General features: G+C 43.7%; 1 protein-coding gene across 1 annotated transcript in view; it reads left to right on the top strand.

Moving 5' to 3' along the window:
- LOC134455315 (contactin-associated protein-like 2) overlaps nucleotides 1–17,835 on the top strand; it is a 183,021-nt gene that overhangs the window by 31,926 nt on the left and 133,260 nt on the right. Inside the window, exons 7-8 of the mRNA XM_063206336.1 lie at nucleotides 4,661–4,810; nucleotides 16,096–16,258. Of these exons, the coding sequence (XP_063062406.1) occupies nucleotides 4,661–4,810; nucleotides 16,096–16,258 (313 nt within the window). The remainder of the gene's footprint in view (nucleotides 1–4,660; nucleotides 4,811–16,095; nucleotides 16,259–17,835) is intronic.

Raw genomic sequence — 17,835 nt, 5'->3', positions numbered from 1 at the left:
TCAAAAAACAAGGATGTCTAACATGTCTCCCACCCGTGTGTGTGTGTGGGAGGGGTTGCATTTGTGTGTGTGTGTTATTGAACACCACTCTGTCATGTCTCATGTCTTAGATGTTTAGATGTCCATCAGGTGTTTGTGTTTCTGCAGTAAGGGAGCAGAACAGGCCCTAAGCACCACGGCAGGCGTGTGTGTTTGTGTTTGTGTTAGGTGTTTGACATGAAGTATTTCTGGTCAGTAGCCACTTCATCACTGGTGAAGAAAAATAGTCTTGTCTTTTTCTTTCTAAATGGACCAGCAGGAAGAGGTGAAGCCGTGTAGCAGCTCTGATGGGCTATTTGGACCAGCCAAGGAGGAAGCCAGACTCCCTGGGGGATGAGAGAGAGAGAGAGAGAGAGAGAGAGAGAGAGAGAGAGAGAGAGAGAGAGAGAGAGAGGAGAGAGAGAGAAGAGAGAGAGAGAGAGAGGAGAGAGGGAGAGAGAGAGAGAGAGAGAGAGAGAGAGAGAGAGAGAGAGAGAGAGAGAGAGAGAGAAGATATGGTGGAGAGAGAAGTGGGATGTGGAAAAGAGGAATGTAATGAGTGGTTTTTTTTACTTGATGTTGCCTTTGTATCAGCTCAAACCAGTATATAACCAGTATTCTGCTCTGACCTCTGCCATCAACAAGCCTTTTTTGCCCACAGAATAGCTACATTTTATTCTTTTTCGTACCATTCTTTGTAAACCCTAGAGATGGTTGTGTGTGAATATCCCAGTAGATCAGCCATGTCTGAAATTCTCAAATCAGGACCTTCGGCACCCACAGCCATGCCATGTTAAAAGTCATTTAAATAACCTTTCTTCCACATTATAATGCTCGGTTTGAACTCTATCAGATCATCTCGGCCATGTCTACAAGCACAAATGCATCAAGTTGCCACCATGTGATTGGCTGATCAGAAATTTGCCTCAATGAACAGTTGTAACAGGTGTTCCTAATGTAGTGGCCGGTGAGTGTAGTCCACTATATGCTGTTCATTATACACTTGTTCAAGCACTGCGATATGGGCGTTGTGAGGGCATCATCCGGGCACTTTCAGTGCACTAAATTTACCAAAATGTCAGCGTGAGCGCCCTACACATTGAAACATAGTGCCAGAAGTGCACAAGTGTGCGATTAGCTGCTGCATGCAGCACTCCTTCTGACATCGCTGTCCATGGTGCTGAAAAAAAACAGCTCAAACGATAAGGCTCAAACGATGAGGCTTTTAGAATAAGTGTTACACACAAATCTAAAAACATGTACTTATGTTCCAGATAAATAGACAATGCATGAAAGTGCATAAAGCAACAAAGGGCACTGGTAGACAGGCCAAAACCATATACTGAAATGCTGATCAGACTTCCGAACACCCAAATGGCTGTATACTGTATGTCAGACAGACTTTGTCATAAGTTAAAGCCTTATTGTCACCAAAATTATAATGACCCAGTCTTAATATGTCATTTATTACTCTCTGCATTGTCATAGCAATGTTGTTATGATGTAGCTTTCAGCATAGAGTGAAAAGGCCTGTCGACGGGACCATCTGCAGTAAGAGGCTACATCAGTATAAGCTTCATTTAGTCTTTATTTTGATATGTCCTTTATGTGTAGTTTAAGGGCAAATTCTACCCGTGTTTGCATTTCTTGGCTCGTTTTCTATTTTTTGCTAAAGAATATTTTCGACTTGACAGGAAGAAACCTTTCTAAAAATCCTCTGTGGCCACAAAAGTGGTGTCAAATTTATACACCTGGCCAAGAACAAAGACAACTTTCTTCCTCGTGATTTAGTCGATGGCAAAATAAGAACATGAGTTCCTTCCTTCCTCTGGCCAAGGACCTCATCCATTATATTTCTAAGTTTACCATTCAGCCAAAACTAAGGGGAAGAGGGGAGATTGTTTGGACCGGATAGTAGACACGACAGGAAATTATTCATAGAAAACCTGAGGCTTCTTGTTCTTGTTCCTGTTCCTGTCCTGTGTGTGTGTGTGTGTGTGTGTGTGTGTGTGTGTGTGTGTGTGTGTGTGTGTGTGTGTGTGTGTGTGTGTTTGTGCGTGCGTGTGCGCGTGTGTGTTGTACTGGGTGGCATCCCCTCATTAATCAAGTGCTGGTGTCCTGACTGGTGGTTGGTTGGGGAAACTTTTCCCAGAATTCTGGGGGATCTTGTGGCATCATGTCCCAACTCCTGTTTCATTGAATGTGGCAGCGCTGGCCGTTTGCAGTCATCCGATCCTTATTCTATTTTGGTTTTGTTTTTTTTGCCTAGCACCACCATCCCTCCTTGAAAGGCAAGTTTGTTTTATTAATTTCTTTTGCAAAGTTTTTATTCTCAAATTCACAGACTGTGGATTTTTTCATGTGACCCTGCAGCACTAGAACAGTTCATCTCAAAACTGTGGATGAGTCTCACAGCTCAGTTGAGGTGGACAGTTAGCCTCAGGGAGACTTGGGTGAGTTGTCCTTTGCTCAGTCGAAAATCATATTTTCTGTTGCTCCATGGCTTAAAACTCTCGCACCGAGGGTGAATGAAACTGACCTACTGATGCCGCCACCAGTAAAGCAGCACTCTCATCTAAGAAAATCTACATATCTGATACTGATGTGTGGTCAATAGCTTCTGGCAGGTGTATTACACCCAACCACTTGCCACTTAGAGTGAGATTACATGGAATCCGGCTGTCACTTACACACCCACAGGAGTTTTTTTCCTCTGATGCTTGGTACAGAGTCCGGCATGTAAGACTGGATAGCAGGAGCAAGAAGAGACATGCAGAGAGAGAGAGGACAAGAAGGAGAGGGTGGGGATGGATATCAGCAGTCTTTTTTCTCTGGTGCTGTCTTTGTCTGTATTTGTGTACAGTATGTGTGTGGGAGGATGGACAGTAGCACACACACACACACACACACACACACACACACACACACACACACACACACACAACGCACCATGCCCATTCAAGTCAGCATACAGTCAGCCTGGTGGGAGCCTAGTGGGAATAGGGGCAGTGTGTGTGGGCATTAGGTCAGGCCACTGTGTACTGTACTCTCAATGGGTCAGGCAGAGGGCTGGTGGGTGGGGAGACATCGGGTTAGATGGAGGGAAGTGGAGGCCATGGATTCTGTTATACTGTAGCTGTTGCTCAATGGTAAGGCATATTCTATGGTGAGGCACTAGGCTATACTGTACAGATGAAAGAGTTTTCAGTGAATTGCAGTTGTTGTCCAATATTGAGATGTTGGGTTATATGGAAGGCCAAGTGGAGGTGATGTGTCCTGGAAGGTGTGGCCAGCAACTGGATAGGCTGAGTGGTGTGTTTTGGTGCTATCACAGTTGCTGTCCAGTGATGAGGCATTGGGTCAGATGGAGGGTGTGTGGGGATGTTTTGATGCTGCTGTTGTGGAGTTGCTATTCAATGGGCCCATTGATTTATGTCATAATAGAAATAATTGTTCATTGCTGGTCGCCACAAGCCCAGGCCAGCTACAGATGAGAATAGTGTGATGACTGCTAATGGTTTTGGTGTGTGTGTGTGTGTGTGTGTGTGTGTGTGTGTGTGTGTGTGTGTGTGTGTGTGTGTGTGTGTGTGTGTGTGTGTGTGTGTGTGTGTGTGTGTGTGTGTGTGTGTGTGTGTGTGTGTGTGTACGTGTGTACGTGTTTTCATGATGGCTGAGTTGGCCTACTTTCCTGATTGTTTTGGAGTAAATAACGTGTTGCTAGCTGATGCATCGATCGTCCCTGTCAAATCAGCAGCCTGGGCTGAAGTGCTCACCTGTGTCCCAGGGCCCTGTCCTTAAGGGTGATAAAATTCCCCACGAGTAGCACACTGTAATCTAGTGCTCATCAAGATATTGATCCCCTCTGTGATGACAAAATGGCCACTGCTACCCTGGACACTCTCACTCCCCTGGGTGTGCTTCAGGCCATGTCATGGTCACAGCTATCATCAAGACAGAATTAATGGTGGAATTTTCTTTTGCTTTTTCATTCATCTGATGTTTAATTTCTTACCTACAATGACAGGCCCATGTATGGGTTTGGAATGAAGGTAAATGTATTTGCTTGTTCGCTGACAAATAAGATAATTGATTTTAATGTTTATATGAAATCCATTACTTCATATGTCATTATTATGGCAGGCTATATGTAGCACTCCTGGAGCTCTCCACATGCCCTGTCTGGGTTCCCTGGCAATACTGCCCGGATTATAGCAAAATAACACAGTCTTGTGTTGCTTTGACAAACTGTGAGGCACAATGGGCCTCATCTTTCATACTGTTTTAAATTATGATGATGATGATGATGATGATGATGATGATGATGATGGTGATGGTGATGAGGAGGAGGAGGAGGAGGAGGAGAATGATGATGGTTATGATCATGATGATGACAGTGTTGAGGATGGTGAAGAAGAGAACTATGATAAGTATTCCAGATAATGATGATGATGATGATGATGATGATGATGATGATGATGATGATGATGATGATGTTGATGTTGATGTTAATGATTGCTATTATGCACATCCTCCATCTTACATGCACTTCTGTAAACAGTGTTAAACAACAACTTTTCTCTTTTGAAAATATACAACAGCAATTGAGTAAAATTGAAACCTATATATGTAAATGATCTTCCAGGTTCAGCGCTGAGTGACGGGGAGTGGCATGACGTCCGGTTTCTGGCCAAGGAGAACTCTGTCATGTTGACCATCGATGGTGACGAGTCCTCAGCAGTGCGCACCACAACCCCTATTCAGATCAGCACGGGAGGAGCCTACCACTTTGGAGGTAAGGACACGTGGCCTAAGATCACATCATCCATGTTGTGTCATGAAGGTCTAATATAAAGTCAATTTAAAGTTTAAAAACAATTTGCGCGGTGTAATTACAAAGACAAATTGGGATCATTCCACTGTCATGACTTGAGCCCCCAATTAACCTGGAGGCATGTGGTGGGCAGTCAATCTCTTTAGTATGTCCTGTGGTTATCTTGCCTTCCACACACCCCTCAACACCACCACCACCCTCACCATCACATCTTTACCATCCCTCAAAAAAAAAAAACTTTGCCACTGACTATTACTCTGCCACCCCCCCACACACCTCCCCACCACCCTCATCCACAGCTCTTCACCATATCTGAAAGCTCTGCCTGAAGGCTGGGAGCAGCATGCTGACACCAGCTCAGCTTGCATCTGCAGAGCATAAGCGCTTTTCTAATCTGTGGAGGACACGCCTTTCTGCTTTAATTTGCTCATCGTCAAGATGCTACTACATGAAAAAGGCAACGCAGCCACCAGCCAGCTCGGCACAAAGTGTCAGGAGAATCCCTGTAGCTCTCTGATCCTCCCACGGCTCTTCCACGGGGCTTTAAGATCATCCAGCAAGATGAAGACGCTTGAAAAGAGGGGAGCGTTGCTATGAAGAAAGAAAGACATAAAAGAAAGGATGTAGCAACTCCCATTGTTCAGATGCATGGATGACGAGGGGGCGCTAAAGAAAGTGTAGCCAGCCAGCCAAAAGAAATTAAAATGGCAACAATTTAGTTACTTTAATATGAGTCATTGATATGAGACATTTATTTGTTTTGTTTTGCGGCTAAAGGGATTAGTGCTTTATTAAAACTTTCACAAAGCTTTTCAAGTTGTTGAGGGTATTCAAGGACACATACACTATACTGCATGACATAATATCTTGTTTATGCTGTTTTCATTATAGTGTCATTTAGAGTACAGCCAATATTCCTGTTCATAATAAGTAAATGCACAGCCAACGTTTTTTTAACGAAACCAAGCAGATTGCGACTGCAGGTGAAAGTTAAGGAGTTAAGGAGTACTCAGTAGTCACTACTGAGCAGCATTGCTCATTTCCGGGCACGGGCAAAGCTCAGCACATTTTGTCAACTAGTGATGTGTTCAGTGGTGCTATCAAACTCCCTCCTTACCCGGCTTCTGCAGACCAAGGAAAGCGCTCTGTCAGTTAGAGAGAAGTTTCATTGTCACTGTCAAGATCCACCATCTCAGGTCACGAACAAAGCTTTTCTTCGTCCAGGAGGAGGTAGCTTATTGGCGCTATTAAACATGCTTCCTTCTAACTGTTGGGGAGGAGAAGAGAAGCATGGTCGATGGGTTTATCAGACTCACTTATCGCTGGACAGACCAAATGAGGAAAGAGGGAGTGTGTGCATGGGTGCGTGCGTGCCTGTGTGTGTGTGTGTGTGTGTGTGTGTGTGTGTGTGTGTGTGTGTGTGTGTGTGTGTGTGTGTGTGTGTGTGTGTGTGTGTGTGTGTGTGTGTGTGTGTGTCTGTGTCTGTGTGTGTGTCTGTGTGTGTCTGTGTGTCTGTCTGTGTCTGTGTCTGTGTCTGTGTCTCTGTGTCTCTGTGTCTGTGTCTGTGTCTGTGTCTGTGTCTGTCTGTGTCTGTGTCTGTGTCTGTGTCTGTGTGTGTGCGTGTGTGTTTTGCACCTCTGTGAGTCTTGTCCTGACAGGCCCATTTCCGCATGACGACCTATAAAATGAAACAAGAAGAAAAGGAAAAAAACATGCTTCATTCTTACTTTCCTCTCTGTCTTCTTCACCTCACTGTCTTATCTTTTGCATTTGCCTGTCTGCCAGTCTCTATCACTTTTTATCAGTTTTCTTTTTTCAGTGTCTCCCTCTTTCCTTCTCCTCTTCACCTCCTCTGTCTCAATTCACATCTGCATCGACTGTGTGTCTGTGTCAGTACTTTTACTGTCTCTACCCTTAGCCACTCCCTTAACCGTCTTCTGTCTCTCACCTCTCCGCTGCTTATGACTCTATCACCTTTTTTTCTTTTTCCCCCCCTTTTTTTTCTTTTATTCCCCTTCATCCGCCACCAAAAAAAGAGATTACTCCAAAGACAGTGCGTCTGGATTTTTAGGGAGGAATGAAGTGCTTGTATCTATTTTGCTTGTTATGAGTCATAACTTGACCAGAGACGGTTTAAATGCAGAATAGAGAATCTTTGAGTTGACTTTGAAAGGACTGGTTAATGTTTTTGATGTTGTATTAGACATTTGTATGTCATTCCTCTAATGTGAAACTTCTGTTGCTCCATTTTTATATCCATAGACTTTTTTTGTTACTTTTCGTCTGCAATACACATTTTTCGACACAAGCCTTGTGTGTTGCGCCTTGTGTCTTCTCTTCTCTTCTCTTCTCTTCTCTTCTCTTCTCTTCTCTTCTCTTCTCTTCTCTTCTCTTCTCTTCTCTTCTCTTCTCTTCTCTTCTCTTCTCTTCTCTTCTCTTCTCTTTGTTCCATTTTCCACCTGTGCATGTGTAGGATGAATGGGCTCCAGAGATAGGGCATAATTGTCAATCAATACTTCTTCATCCATCACACTTACTTCCAGGAAAGTGGGCTGACTACTGTATGACTCAGCCGTCTAATTTGTTTATGGCTGATTTTTCCTCTCCATGTGTCCATATTGTCTTTCTCTCTCTCTCTTTCTCCCCTCGGGTATCTTGACTGACGCAGGAGCTCTTCCTCCTCTCAGCTGCAGTTTAATGAATGTAACAGTTGGCACCAGATATTTTAGTTGCACTGAATTAAGCAACGTTTTCTAAAAAGCCCATTTGCAGCGTTCAGCATGACGCCTCTAATGTGTGTGACAAAATGAAATTGTTTTTGATGTTTTGTTGCTTTTTTTCTTTCTAAAATTAGTTCTAAAAAGAGTGAATGTACGGTATGTACACGTTACACATTACAGCCAATTTTGAGCTTGTCAAACATAGTTGAACAAATGGTTCATATAATCACACTAGCAGAGCACACAGATCAAACTTCCCATGTGTAGTACTGTACCTTTAGCCTAGTGCTGTATTTTATGTACAGGATACTACAGTTGGATGCAATACAAGGATATCTGTCACATGTCTAGAGATACTACATACAGTAAAGGAAAACACAGAGTGAGCGTAACACCTTTGCACATATGTTGTAGCCTTATTGTCACCAAAATTGTAATGTCCAAATCTTAATTTGTCAATTAAAAGAACAGTCTACCTTATTTCAGAGTGCAATGCCTATAGTTTGACAGCCATATTTAACATAGCAATGGAAGACTGTAAAAGCATCATCAAATGTACTTACATAAAGTAGCCTGATTATCATCGACTTTCAATTCTCTCCGAGACTTGGTCTGACCTAGAGCATAACAATTAACATTTCTCAACCGGCATGGTTGACCCACCTCCCTTGGTTTGCTACTGGTTGAGGCCAGAAAAGGCTGTGCAGAAGTTTAAACCAAACATTTTCTTAGTCCCAATAGAACGTCCCTGCTTAAACCACGTCACTGCTTTGAACACGCCTCTACCCAAGGCTGTTGGAGCTGCTCAAAGTTGATTGCTTCCCGACAACGTATGGAGCTCGGAAAGCACTTGCATTGCTCTTGACCTGACTAGTAGGTGTTGCGTCACTAGGAGGGCACGACCTGGCTACTTATAAAGCACTGTATGAATGTAAAATTCACCAGTTTTTTAAACGGCTATTTAATTCTATAGGGACCATTTATTTCCGCTAATTGTGCTAAGCTATGCTAAAACATCAATCTACGTACAGAGTACTAATAGTTGCTTAAATGCATGAAGTCCACACATTTACAAAATTGACCATAGCTAGCCCCTCATTACTGTAGTATAGCTATTTTTAACCTTTGGGTCGGGACCACATTCGGGGTGCCTGGATTTCAAATGGAGTCACCTAAAATGTCTGGAAGTGGAAAAAAAACAATTTATCAAGTAATACATATTATGATTAACCCTATCGCATCATGTTTGATTCATCAAATTCAAAGCCCTCTCCCCGCTGACACAAAAAAAAAATCGATCTCAAAAACATCCTGCGTGTCATTTCCAAACGTCCTGCAGTACACGGAAACTGCCACAAGAGAGCAGCGGTGAACAACAAGTTGACCACAGCTCGGCGAAAAATAGAAAAATGGGGTAGAAGCGGTTTCCCTGACCGACGCTGAGATGTCGTCAAATTGCAAAGGGTTTGTGTACAAATTTCCGAAATATAACTCTACATCCTTTAATTTGAACACTTGCTTTGTGCAATTATCTCTTTTAATCTCAATTAACTCTGCAAGGAAGAGTTTATATTTTTACACCGTGTTGCAGAGAGATCGTGCTAAAACTGATGAAACAAATAAGCACCATCCGGTGGTGGCAGGAAGTCAGCCATCAATGCATTTTGCCATAGGGAAGATTACAAAGCACACCACGACGATCATTTAACAAAACACACAAGTTGTTTTACTTCAAGACAAATATATTGCCTTAAGAAAAAGTTTTTACTTGCAATTTTGAAAATGTAATGCAAAATGTTGAAATTATGATCTCGTAAAAAATGCATTGAAGTGAATGGAGAAATGGTCCAATTGTAGTAATGGACCCATATATTCAAATTCCACATCAAAAATGAATGATGATCTATATTACACTCATCAATAGGTTGTTACGTAAGCATTCGATCAGCTATGTTTTTACATAGATTTAAAAAAAAATTACCCAACCAGGCTGTGGGAAATGTAAAATATGGTCCTGCTAAAACAAGGATAGGCTAAAAAAAAATGGCAGGATCTCACTAAATATTTAAAGATAATCCTCAAATTAAATTGTCTGACATCTTTTTTAAATTTAAAAAAAGTTGTAAATGCATTAAAAGTCATTTTTCAATGGTCATGAAATTGGAATTTTCATTTCTTTAAAGCCTGATGCATCATATATGATGCATTAAATATCTCAGTGACCTTAACAAAATTTTGAAAAAAAATGTTGACATTTCTTATAAGGGACCAATATTGAAGCAAATTCCAAAAAAATAGAATTTTCTCTCATTGCTTTCATGGTTCAGGTCTCACAGGGTTAAAACACTTTGATGGTGATGATTTTGCAAAAGTTATAAAAAAAACAGATAACAGTCAATTGCTCAGGTAACTCAATAATGAACATCGAACAACAGTGACTTTCTCCCAGAAAGAACAATTGACGTGAAGGGCAATAGTGTTTTTTAAACTGTATTGATTAGACAGCAAGCTAAGCCCATGCATAAGGTTAATGTATGATGACTAGGGGTGTTATTGCAGGCGAAGGAAGGGAAAGGTTGGTCAGGGAGTGTGTTGCCTTGATAAGAGAGAGAGAGAAGAGGAGAGGAGAGAAGATATGGTGGAGAGAGAGTGCACATGTGTGTGTCTGTGTGTGGTTAAGATAAGGGTTGTGTGTCAGTCACCGCCTCTGTCTCTCTGGCTGTTTGTGTTCCAGTGTTTGGCTGCCTGTGAAAAATACAGCATTTGTTTGTGTAGAAGATTGGTGTGTGTATATTTGGCTGGGTAAGTGAATGTCCATTACAAGAGCAGCCGAATCATCTGTGTTTATTTCTTTGTGTGTTTGTGCAGGCGTGCGTGTGTGCGTGCGTGTGTGCGTGCGTGTGTGCATGCTTGTGGCTGGCTCACTGAATGTCCATTACTGCATCAGTCATATTATCTGCTGTCCTCTCGCTGTGCATGTCTTTCACACGACTCTGAGCACGTCGCATCCTGTGAGTGTCCAGGTCAGACTTGTCAGCTTGACTGATGGGTGTCCCATCAAACATAGCTCAGTGCATACCACATTCTATTCCCTTCCAAGGTCATATTGTGTGTGTGTGTGTGTGTGTGTGTGTGTGTGTGTGTGTGTGTGTGTGTGTGTGTGTGTGTGTGTGTGTGTGTGTGTGTGTGTGTGTGTGTGTGTGTGTGTGTGTGTGTGTGTGTGTGTGTGTGTGTGTGCGCGTGTGTGCACACGTGTATGTGCGTGCATGTGCGTGAACCCTGTGCTCACATGACGAGGTGTTTGTGAAAGCTGAAAGTGTTAAAGAGGTTTACAGATCAGGTAGCAGCACACCTTGGCTGTCTGTTTTGGCTCACAGTTGTCGACACCTGATGGGTACTTGGATCACAAATAGAGCTGTTTGCTGTGTTTTACATAATGACAGAAGGAATGAAAAGGTGACAATCATTATCTTTTCCAAAGTGTCAGATGTTGGAGGTTAGTCTGAGGGGTTTTCAGAGTGTTCATGGATATCAAAAGCGCTGCATGGGTGCATGCATGTGTGTGTATGATTATCAATGACCCCTAATACAGCAGAACTGTTTTCATTTTATTTTAGACAGACACGCCATGAACATGGATGGTCGCGAGAGACTGTGTGTGTGTGTGTGTGTGTGTGTGTGTGTGTGTGTGTGTGTGTGTGTGTGTGTGTGCGTGTGTGTGTGTGCGCGCGTGTGTTTGTTTCTGTGTGTGTGTGTGCGTGTGCGTGTGCGCGTGCGTGCGTGCATGCGCCCGTGCGTGCATGCGCCCGTGCGTGCGTGCGTGCGTGCGTGTGTGCGTGTGTCCCTAAAGATGCAGCCTAATAACCTTGGCTACTCAAGAGGAAAGCACCAATGCAAATTACCCCCCCCACACACACACACACACACACACACACACCTCCTCCACCGCCAGTGTCTTCATTAGACCTTTGTCCTCCCCGTGTACTTTCCTTACCCTTGGATAAAACCCTCTGATGCAGTTCCCCCAGCCACGTACACACATGCACGCACGCACGCACGCACGCACGCACGCACGCACGCACGCACGCACGCACGCACGCACGCACGCACGCCCGCGCGCGCGCGAGCGCGCACACACGTGCACACACACACACGCACAAACGCACACACAGAGAAACGCGTCCCCCTCTCTTTCCTCTCCACCCAGCCAAGCAGACAGCGCCTCATTGCCCCTCCTTGTCTCCCCTTTTTCATCACATTACCAGCCACCTCTGAGAGATGCTTCATATCCAGTGGACTGCACTGTAATAGTGGAAAGCAGAAGAGATGGTGGAGGGGGAGTTAGGCTAATAGATGGGGCATGGGCAGGGGAGAGAAGTGGTTGTTTTGTGTATGTATTATGCAGATGTATGTACAGTATGTGTGTCGGAATGGAGAGTGAAAGGCCGGGTTTGAGAGAAAGACAGACAGAAAGAAAGAAAGAAAGAAAGAAAGAAAGAAAGAAAGAAAGAAAGAAAGAAAGAAAGAAAGAAAGAAAGAAAGAAAGAAAGAAAGAAAGAAAGAAAGAAAGAAAGAAAGAAAGAAAGAAAGGAAGAAAGATATGACAGGAGAGAGAAGGTATCTCCCCTGTTCACTGATTTGCAGCTGCCACATCACCAATCAAAAAGCTATTTTTCAGAGAGTGGTTTTGTCTTCTCTTTTTGATTGCTTTCTCCAGGAAATTAATGGATGATGGATGTGTTCCTTAAAGAATAGGCTTCTCCTCAAAGCAAAGGATCCAAAAGAAAATACATTTGCAGCCCTGTTCTCTTAAGTGCTCTGCTACGTGTTCACACTTCTTGATCAGGCTCTGAAAACAAATGATAAATCCTTTATGCCATTTCCCTGTCCCGGTCGACTTGAAACGTTCCCCTAAAATGTTACACCGGGCTTTAAAATAAAAGCTGTGCATTTATATGGATGTGTTCTTTAATGTGCCGTAAGAGCATGGCAATAACCAGGCGGAAGCATTTGGGCACCACTTTTATTGATGAGTGTGAAATTTTTATAAGCCAAATCCCCCCAACGGAATTTTCCACTGGATGCATCTTGTGCTTCTCATGCATATTGTATTGGCCACGTAGGTATTCATTAATCTAACAGGACTAGCACCATCACACCACTCCACACTAGGAAGAATCTTTCATGGCCAGCTTGACACATGCTATGAAAGAAAAAGAGAGAGAAAGGAGAATAGGGGAGGAGAGGAGTGGAAGCGTTCATGGCCTGTCTGACACATGTTACGTAAGGAGAAGTGGAGAAAGGGAGAGAGGGAGTGAGGAAGGGAGAGAGGAGAGGAGGGGTGATAGAAAAATAACTCTGCCAAAGAAAGTTGGCTTCTGGTGGCAGACAATTCCTGGGGTTGTATCCATCTGTCAGTGGCGTTGCATGGTCCTGTGTCCTGTGTTCCTGGCTCAATTAATTAAGAAGATGGATCATTGCAGAGGATGGAGCCCAGAGGGTGTATACAGGCACACACTAGAGACACGCACACAGACACATACACACACTACCGCTACAACCTCTTTGCCGTCTTCATAGATCACCTGTTGACTTTGAAAGCATACCAGGTGTGTGTGCGTGTGCGCGTGTGTGCGCGTGTGTGCGTGTGTGCGTGTGTGTGTGTGTGTGTGTGTGTGTGTGTGTGTGGTGATGCTGTGTTTCTGGTCCTGGCATTTTCTCAGTTTCCCACATGGGTACATGGGTCCTGCCGTCTCGCCCCTTTATAATATAATGATGCCCATAATACCCTCTTGTAATGCCAATAGTACTTCCATTTGGACTCTCAAATATCTCTGTCTACAACTTATTTTAGTTTTTACTTTCAACATTACTTTTATTTAGTCATCTGTATTATCCTAATTGTTATTTTCTCATTTTCTGGCTTCTTACTTTCTCTTTTCCCTTTTCTCTTTTACATAAATTGTGTGGCTGCCTTCTCCATCCCTCTTTCCAACCCTCTTCTTATTTCTCTTTCTATCCCTAATTCTACACCCCCCATCTCTGTCTACTGTCTCTGTCTCTGTCTCTGTCTCTGTCTCTCTCTCTCTCTCTCTCTCTCTCTCTCTCTCTCTCTCTCTCTCTCTCTCTCTCTCTCTCTCTCTCTCTCTCTCTATCTCTCTATCTCTCTATCTCTCCATGTTTCATTCACACCCGTCTCCTTGGTGACAACTGCAGACGCAGGTGTGTGACTGATGAGACAGATGGTGCAGCAAACTATAGGAAACTTTTCAAGCCTCCTCCCACCTTTTCAGGCCCCCCTACCCTCAGGCCCCCCTCTGTGTGTGTGTGTGTGTGTGTGTGTGTGTGTGTGTGTGTGTGTGTGTGTGTGTGTGTGTGTGTGTGTGTGTGTGTGTGTGTGTGTGTGTGTGTGTGTGTGTGTGTGTGTGTGTGTGTGCGTGTGTGTGTGTGTGCGTGTGTGTGTGCACGTGTATGTACGTGCCTGTGCGTGAACCTGTGCTCACATGACGAGGTGTTTGTGAAAGCTGAGAGTGTTAAAGACGTTGACAGATCAAGTAGCAGCACACCTTCGCTATCTGTTTTGCCTCACAGTTGTCAACACCTGATGGGTACTTAGATCACAAATAGAGGTCTTTGCTGTGTTTTACACAATGACAGAAAGAATGAAAAGGTGACAATCATTATCTTTTCCAAAGTGTCAGAGTGTTCATGGATATCAAAAGCGCTGTGTGTGTGTGTGCATACATATGTGTGTATGATTATCAATGACCCCTAATACAGCAGAACTGTTTTCATTGTGACAGATTTTACTTTATTTTAGACAGACATGCCATGAACATGGATGGCCGCGAGAGACTGTGTGTGTGTGTGTGTGTGTGTGTGTGTGTGTGTGTGTGTGTGTGTGTGTGTGTGTGTGTGTGTGTGTGTGTGTGTGTGTGTGTGTGTGTGTGTGTGTGTGTGTGTGTGTGTGTGTGTGTGTGTGTGTGTGGTGATGCTGTGCTTCTGGTCCTGGCATTTTCTCAGTTTCCCACATGGGTACATGGGTCCTGGCGTCTCCCCCCTTTATAATATAGCGATGCCCATGATACCCTCAGTACTCTCAGATGTCTCTGTCTGCAACTTCTTTTAGTTTTTACATCCAACATTGCTTTTATTTTGTCATCTGCACTGTCATTTTCTGGCTTCTCATTTTCTCTTTTCCCCTCATATTAATTTGTGTTGCTACCTTCTCCATCCCTCTTTCTAACCCTCTTCTTAATTCTCTTTCTATCCCTAATTCTACACCCCCCATCTCTGTCTCTGTCTCTGTCTCTGTCTCTCTCTCTCTCTCTCTCTCTCTCTCTCTCTCTCTCTCTCTCTCTCTCTCTCTCTCCCTCCATGTTTCATTCACACCCTTCTCCTTGGTGACAACTGCAGACACAGGTGTGTGACTGATGAGACAGATGGTGCAGCAAACTACCGGTATAGGAAACTTTTCAAGCCTCCTCCTGCCTTTTCAGGCCCCCCTACCCTGCTCCCCCCTCTGTGTGTGTGTGTGTGTGTGTGTGTGTGTGTGTGTGTGTGTGTGTGTGTGTGTGTGTGTGTGTGTGTGTGTGTGTGTGTGTGTGTGTGTGTGTGTGTGTGTGAGTGTGCGTGTGTGCGTGTGTGCGTTACTGCACTTGCAGCTGTCTGCTTATTAATACCCAGGGTGTTATAGGTAGCAATACCTCACTGGGGTTCGGTCCAAATCTCACAGCAGGCTGTGGGGATGTACAGCCATCTTTTGTTTACCCTGGTGGTGTAGACATGTTGAGCCCAGAAGATTTCTAGTCTCCCCAAAGTCTTAAATTCCCCATCTTGTTTGGTGCAGATTTTTTTTTCCCCCTGTAGCAAAGCACACACCCACATGGGTAAATGTCTCTGGTGAATCATCCAACAATGAGCCTTTCAATGGAACACAATATCCCATAATTCCTCTCTTCATTTGCCGTCTCTCCTTGAAGAAACAAAGGAAATCTTTTCACACTATAAACTTGCCAGGTCTTTACACAGTTTATGAGAATAATATCTGACCAAACCCCATGCCTGTCTTATCTACAACAAAAGCTCAGAAATCTCAAGGGCTGCGCATGATTGGTTACTCTCAGCTACACAATTCAGCCGTGTGACCCGGCAGGTCAATGCAAAGCAGTACAATGCAAGCTATAGATCTTGTGCACGGTATCTTGTCAAGGTAGATTCATTCTTCTTTAGAGGACAGTTCATCATGTCACATAACTTCTTCTGTATCCGTACTTTATGTAAGCAAAGTTTAAAAAAAAAAGCTTGTCAGTGCTGGGTCCTTCAAATCGTTCTGACTCCAGCAGTACAGAATCGACGCTAGCAGATTCAGAAGAGTGAACTTCCTGCCCCTTGATCCTTTCAGCACAGCAGCATCTACAGCGTAGCAGTGTGTCCCTTTCCTAGTGTGCATTTCAGGGCTGCATGCAACTGGTCCACAAGGGCAGTGGATTGAATTTCTACGCTTTTCTACCATTTCCTTTGCAGGCTACTTCCAGCGCAGCAGTGTGTCTCCGTCCCAGCGAGCGTTCCAGGGCTGCATGCAGCTGATCCACGTGGACGACCAGCTAGCAGACCTCCATGCTGTAGAGCAGGGCAGGATGGGAGCCTTCGAGAACGTCAGCCTGGACATGTGTGCCATCATAGACAGGTAAACTTGTGTTTTTCAGTTCTGACTGGATGATTAGGTACCACAAGTTCCTTATTTCGACCAGCAGTGTATTTTTGTTGAGTGTACTCAACTGTACCACATACTCTCTGGTGTGACCAAACAGAGGATCTTTTTATATATTTTTTCCGCTTCAGAGTTGACTGGGAGTGCAGAGCAGCACAGGTAGTGAAGAAACAGTAGCCTTGCTGAGAACGAACCACACTGAGTTCCACCACACTGCTCCCAAATGCACAAACAAACAAACAAACAAACAGGCAGGCAGAGCATGCCAGCCGAGCCCAGGTAGACGTAGACTGTAGAGGAGATGCCAGACAGGTAGAGGTAGAGGCACAGCCTTTGTAGTGATCACATGCTGCGCCAGGCTGGGATCGTACCAGGCTGTCTTTGTGTCAGCAGGGCTGGGTGACACACTAAGACCTCCACTGAAGCTTGACAGCTTTCTATTGTTTTCTTTTTACACCCCTTTCTCTCAGTTGTGTTCTTTCTTTCTTTCTTTCTTTCTTTCTTTCTTTCTTTCTTTCTTTCTTTCTTTCTTTCTTTCTTTCTTTCTTTCTTTCTTTCTTCCTATGCCTCAGTACCTCAGCATATCTCTCTCTCTCTCTCTCTCTCTCTCTCTCTCTCTCTCTCTCTCTCTCTCTCTCTCTCTCTCTCTCTCTCTCTCTCTCTCTCTCTCTCTCTCTCTCTCCCAGACCCACACTGTCTCCATCCATGGCCCATTCGCCTAGTGTAAGCAATGCCACTGATCATTATTCAGTTCCAAAATCAGATTGAGTAATATAGGTATTTGCTGTTATCTACATATTGATTGTTCACACAGATAATATTCTTTCATACATGTGTGGGACTGTGTGATTCTCTAATTCGCCTACACTTTTAAGTCCGTGGATTTTATTTGGCAATTCCACTAACTATTAACTGCATCCAATGATGTTTTGGACATTAGAAAACATTTATCTTTCATATAATACAGAAAGTGTAGACATAGCATTATTTCCCTCAGCAAAAATGAATATTTAATACTGGTTTTGGGCGTTTTCATGCCGTCCTGTTTTCCAAATGTCAGATTCAGTCTTCATATTAGCATGTAAAGAAACTTGTTTTGCCCAAGACGATTGCAAATGTTGATTCACAGTAATCATCACAATATGACAAAACTGTCAGAAAGACCACTGTCCTTTCCATTATACATGAAATTTGCCATTTTGTGTGTGTCCACGAAAACTGTGTTAACCGTGTCACGGTCTGAAACCTCCTCCATAAATCAGTAATTAGTTGGGTCATTTATAGAAGTTCCGTGACCGTGGAGAGGAAAGGTTTGTTTCTCACTGGATTTGGCATCTATAAAGGTTATATAAAAAAATGAGCCGGGGTGCCCCTCACAAAAATGTGGGGAAATTTTTGTAGAACCCTATATCCAAAATGGCTGCTGCCAGCCAAGCTGGAAATTTACTTTTTAATGGTTTTGCGCACAATGCTGCATAATACATGGTTTCTGAGACTATTTGGGTCAAGAAATTCACAAATGATGTAGATTTATTGATTTGACCTATTTTTGA

This window comes from Engraulis encrasicolus, chromosome 9, assembly GCF_034702125.1.
Source record: "Engraulis encrasicolus isolate BLACKSEA-1 chromosome 9, IST_EnEncr_1.0, whole genome shotgun sequence".
Classification (NCBI taxonomy): Eukaryota; Metazoa; Chordata; class Actinopteri; order Clupeiformes; family Engraulidae; genus Engraulis; species Engraulis encrasicolus.
Note: the sequence above shows the minus strand (reverse complement) of the source record. Positions and strands in the feature narration are given on the sequence as shown.